General features: G+C 26.5%; 1 protein-coding gene across 1 annotated transcript; it reads right to left on the bottom strand.

Annotated features, from left to right (window-relative positions):
• Nucleotides 1–1,846: 1,846 nt before the first annotated feature.
• EIN_127970 (TATA-box-binding protein, putative) lies at nt 1,847–2,548 on the bottom strand (the record flags this gene model as incomplete). The annotated part of the gene is made up of 1 exon (XM_004258280.1): nt 1,847–2,548. The coding sequence occupies one exon, from the start codon at nt 2,546–2,548 to the stop codon at nt 1,847–1,849; it is 702 nt and encodes a 233-aa protein (XP_004258328.1).
• Between the last annotated feature and the right edge of the window lie 3,448 nt (nt 2,549–5,996).

Here is a 5,996-nt window from a genome sequence, read left to right as displayed (position 1 = left end):
GATTTTTGTACAATATTTGAAACTGTATTGATTTTTGAGGGTTTAAAATTGTGTACCGTTGTTGGTTCAAAAAAGGAAAAAAATAAAACAAATAAAAAATAGTAAATAATGGGAAATTAGGACAAAGGGTTTTTATAAATTTTGGAAACGGTACAGAGTTTTGGAATACAGTTTAGATCTGAACAACTTTGATCGGGTCTTTGAAGCGTCATACAAACAATCGTTTCGCAACAATCATCCACTTCATTTTCATTAAAGTTGGTTCTTTGCTGTGTCCAAAACAGTTTTTCGCTGTCTGTAAGGGCGACATTATTTGCGGATATTCTGTTGCACCGAACTTCATCTGTTTTTTAGATTTAAGATGTTAAACTTAAATAAAAAATGATCCCATTTTTAAAACTAAAAAAAGTATAAAAAATAAAAAATAAAAAAAGATGTGTCTTTTGAAATGACACATTTTGATTTGTTTGTGCATTTAGAGCATTAAATATAAAATGTTTAGGTATTGAATTTGCTTATAAAGTTCATATTAAATTGGTTTTTGGTCTTCACGATTTTTCGATTTCAGAGTTCGAAATTATGAAACCCACATTTTTCAAAAAATAAAAAGATGTGTCTTCGAAAAATACACATCTTTCGAATTTTATCATTTATTCATAAAAAACAAAAAATCTTTCATTTAAAAATAATGTTTGGTCAAAAAACAGTTTGATGTATTATTTATTTGAACTTTTCTTTAATAAAAAAATATGGCTTTGAATTGTCAAAAAGATAGTTTGACACTAAAATTTGCTTTTTTATTGATCAAAATAGATACCTATTGTTTTCGAATTTTCAAACCAAGAATTTTAATCTTTTTACAAATTATTTTCTCTTTTTTTTATAAGTTTATTACAGTAAAAAGTGTCTTTTTGTGGGTTTTTATATTTGTGGGTTACGTCTATTTGTGGGTCAATAGACCAATCAAACGTAAAACCCACAAATAATTATTTTGATCGAGAACCTTGAATTTAGGTCCACTTAGATAAATAATATAGTTTTATTATAATTCAAAAAAATTACTATATTTTCTATAACACTGTTTTTAATGGAAAAAATGGTGAATAGAATTTACTTCACAATTCCATGATAAACCCACAAATATACGTTTTTTCTGTTTAAAAACCCACAAATAAACACTTTTTACTGTATTATAAAAAATGCAACGTGGTTAGTGCAAATATTTTGCAGGTCTTTACATCGCTTTCTTTCTTGTAGCGCTTTTTTTCCACCCCTTTACATTCCAAAAACAGTAGAATTTGATAAAACGCAACATTACATCATCGATAAAAAGTGGTGCTGGAGTGGTGAAAACCATCGCAATGAATGTTGACGAGAAACTCTATTTGACTGAGTACTTAGCACTGTGATGGTATGGAGTTATTTTACTGCCGCAGATGATAAGTTTAAAGTCACCACAAAAGTTAATAACACTTTTGAGATTATCGATATAACACCAATTCGATCCATAAATTAAAGGAAACAACTGACGTGGAAAACAAAGAACATAAAAAACAAAGCAGTCAACAACAAATAAACAAAGAGGGTAAAACAAGTCCAGAAATTAATGATGATATATCCCATTACTTCATATAAGTGTTTTTACCATGAATTTTACTATAAATGTATTATGGTTTTTTTTTATAATATATTTTATAGCCATTTTAATATTAAAAGAAGATTAAAAAGAATCATTCGTAAACTAAAAAAATGGTAAAGTTGAGATGAACTAATAATGCACTAAAAATGAACTGAAAAACTTATTTTTGTTTCGAAACAAAAAGGAATATTAATTATAGATAGTATATTATGGGTTTCCTATTTCCTCTTTCTTGTTTGCCAAGAGGATTGGGTATATCTTGGTGTATGCCGTGTTCAGACTTTCGTCGTCCTTAGCACCAGTCAACACAACCTTTCCGGTTGAGAAGACAAGAAGTGTTACTTTTGGTTGCGTCATTCTGAAAACAAGACCTGGGAATACCTCTGGTTCGTACTGACACATATCGGTGTTGCTGTCATACAAAGAACGGAGCGAGATTTGGAATTTGACGTCGCACGACCCGACGATGTTCTGAACGTTGAAGTTTGAGAAACGGACCTCATTGTACCCGATTTTCTTTATGATTTTTGCGTACTTTTTTGCAGCAATCTTGCTCTCCTCAATCGATCGAGTTCCTGTGCACACAATCTTTCCAGTTTGGAAAATGAGTGCTGTTGATTTTGGACTTGATATTCTCATTATTGCGCCAGCAAAACGCTTTGGGTTGTACTCGGCATTACGCGCTTTTTGAACGATTTTACGGAGGTCAAGTTGTTGGTTGAGTTGGAATGTGGAAACGACGTTCACAATTTCTGGGTGTGTCTCGTTAGGGTTGTTTAGTCTGTCTTGAGACTCCGTTGTGGTTGAGAATCGGTCACCGTATATCGAGGTGCCAATCTGACTCAGTTGACGGAAATCCGTGGTGCTGCCCATCATAAAGGGCGAGAATTGTGAGTCTGGCAACGACATTGAATGTCTTTTACAATTTCTTTTTTTATTATCTCTTTGTTTCTCCAAATTTTTTGCGCTTAAATGCTTTGTCTTTCCGGGTATTGTCATTTTTATGATAAATCATACATATTATAGTTACTTTATTATTTAATGTCTATTTCAAATATCTTAAACTATTTTACAATAATTTTAAACCATTTTTTTATTTAACTTATAGTTTATAATTAAAATTATAATTATAATAGTTTACTAAATTATTTGAAAAAAGTATTATAATAATAGTTTTTTTTTATTTAAAATTAACACACATATTTAAGTAAATTATATTATTTCAACTATATTATAAATAATAATTATTTAATGTATTATAAATAGTAGTTTTTTATTATTAATACATATAATACAATCACATTAAAACTAATGATAATATAAAAAAATTCAATTATTATTTCAAATATCCCAACAACTTCCAAGTACAAAAGGAGAACCAATCACTCCAGCAGTTGTTGAACCCATCAAAGAAAGACAGAAACCGGAAAATACTTCGCAGACTGAAGAAACAGTTTCCACACCAAAAAGACGAATTTAATCTTGACCTCTCAAAATCCAAAACACAGAAAGGTGAAACCTCTCAACGTTGAGATTGAAAATGTCGTAACAGCAAAACCCGGAAAAAACACAAGCGAAGTGAAACCAAAGCAAGAGCCGCAGATCATCTCTTAGAACTTCAAACCAATTGACGAAAAGGATTTGCATGAGTGTTTCCACTATTTCGACACAAATGGAGACAACATGCTCACTGCAGAACAGCTCAAGTACGTTATTAGATCATTCGGCGCCAATCTTGAAACCTCAAAGATGGATGAGATCATCACACAATGAAGTAAAGTAAGGAAGAAAAAAACGAACGGACGGTACTCACCATTTGAAGGTTTTACGAGACATGTTGAACGAGTGCAGAAATGTCAAAACAAAAAATCGTCGAGCAAAAGCAAGAGGACGTGTGGAAATTGGAGCTTGATGCTTTGTCTTTGTTTAATAAAATAATAAAAAAATATAAAGAAGAAAATAAAACAGTTAAAAATAATTTGAGTCAAGTATATTACAGCATACTCTGTAGCTTTTGCGTTTTTTACTCACAAAATTTTTGTCTCATTTTTGTTTTTCTGTTTTTTTCGATTATCGAGTGCACCTTTAATCAACAAAATACACTTTTTTTAGAAAATAACTTTTACCAAAATTTTTTTAGAATTGTTCAAAAAATACAGATTTAAAAATAAATCATATACATTTTATATTTAGAACTATTTTTTCAATTCCCGATCATTTAAGTCTTCATAGTGTATTATTTAACTATAAAAAATGAAAAGTTATCCGAAATGAACAAAATAACACTAATATTATTGATTGTTTTAACCAACAGGCATAAACGCCTTTTTACTAAAATGACAAAAAATACATTAAAAATATTACAACTAAAAACCCCGGTTCTTAACAGTAATAATACACTATTATCTAAAAAATAAAACCAAAACGGCAAAAAATACGACTATAACAGATATTTATGATGTATAGTAACGGGAAATATTATTAGATGAAACTTGAATATATACAAAACCTCAATCTTAAAAATAATAAAATTATCTGTTAAATCGAAATTTTGACGTTTTCTTTCTTTTCAGTGTATTAATAATAATGATATAAAGTTTAATTTAATTTTTTCAAAATAATAATTAAATATATAATAAATAATAGTACAACAATATCTAAAAATAAAAAAGAATATTAATAACACATATATCCAAATAAAATAACTATATAAAAATTAATAACAACTATTAATAAATAGTTAAATGAATCAACAAAAAATCACATTCAAAAAAACTATTATTTTTTATATTTTTTAATCATTAAATAAAATTTTAAAAACTTATAAAGAAATATTGATTGATTTAATTAACGAAAATGTTATTAATATAATATATTTAATTATAATAATTTAATTTATTATAATATATAAAAAAATAAAAATGTGTTAATTTAAAAAAAGATAATAATAAAACTAACTATTTATTAGTACATATTTTGAATCTTATATTAGTATTATTTTTATTTAATGTGTTATTATTTTTAATACATTTTTATACTACTATTATTATATATGTGTTATTAAGTTTTAATTCAAATTATTGTTTATCACATTTAAATGGTATTATTTATAATTTAGAAAATAAGTTTATTATTATATTGAAAATTGATTTAAACCAAACCCACCTTAAGAACATTTCAATTACAAACACTAATTATTTAATACTTTTCAATTTAATTACTACTATAATTGAAAATTATGGGGTTTTATTTTGTTTAGCTAAGGACAATAAAACTGTGATATACGTATCAATAATATACTTAATGAGCTTATAAACGTTGAATTTGAAATACATGTGTATACTTAGTAAAGGAGAGTGAAATTATCAAGTACCAAAGTAAATAACAAAAAATATAATTATATTAAAAGCATTTTTGTAAGTCATCATTGTGGTAATGATGTTATACTATTTGAATACCAACATTTGTATGATTCTAACGATTTAATTATGTGTTTATTGACTAACAGGTGATGATTATATTCAATTTTTCTAATGGCTGTTCGGCGACTTATGATATTACTGAGAAGTCGGCGCCTTTTTGAGTCCCTTTAAAAGTCGCCGACTTTTGAAGGGACTTCTTTAGTTCTAAAATACTTTATTTAGAACTTAATAACTATTAACTTTAATAAATTATATTATATTAATTATAGTCTCAAAAATGTGTAAAAACACAATAGTTGTTATAATTTGTTATATTATAATCATATAAATATAATTTAAAAAATAATTTGAGAAGATATAATTGGGACAGTATTGTTTCATTTTATTTTTTAATAATAATTATATTAAATTTATATGGTTTATTTTTTGAATATTTTTTACATGATAAATGGTATTTTGAATAGTTATTTAACTAAATATTTAGGTCAGCGACTTTTAAGACCACTAAAAAGACGGCGATTTTTAAAGAAACTGTAAAGTCGCCGAACAGCTATAATGATATTTGTATCGTTTATTATGATACATTTTGAATAAAGTTTAGCAATTCAATAGTTATTATATAGTTTACTTAAAATAATTCTGACTTGATATAGTTAAAATAATTAATATTTATTATAATTAATTCTTTAGATGTTCAAAAGAATTTTTATTACCAAAAATGTGGATTTTTAACACTTAAAAAGTATACAAAATGCGTTTTTGGGAAATGATTAATAATAACAAGATTATTCAAAATATGATTTATGACAATTCAAATAAAATAGTAAAAAACTATAAAATTAAACCAGTCTTAGCTTAAAAATTCGAATATGAATAACATCAAAGCGGATACTTTTATGTCTGCCTGATTTCACACATCCAAATAATGCGAAGAA

The sequence above is a fragment of the Entamoeba invadens genome (genome assembly GCF_000330505.1).
Source record: "Entamoeba invadens IP1 unplaced genomic scaffold scaff_1105074725707, whole genome shotgun sequence".
NCBI classification, from domain to species: domain Eukaryota; phylum Evosea; order Mastigamoebida; family Endamoebidae; genus Entamoeba; species Entamoeba invadens.
This window is presented reverse-complemented; position numbering and strand designations above follow the sequence as displayed.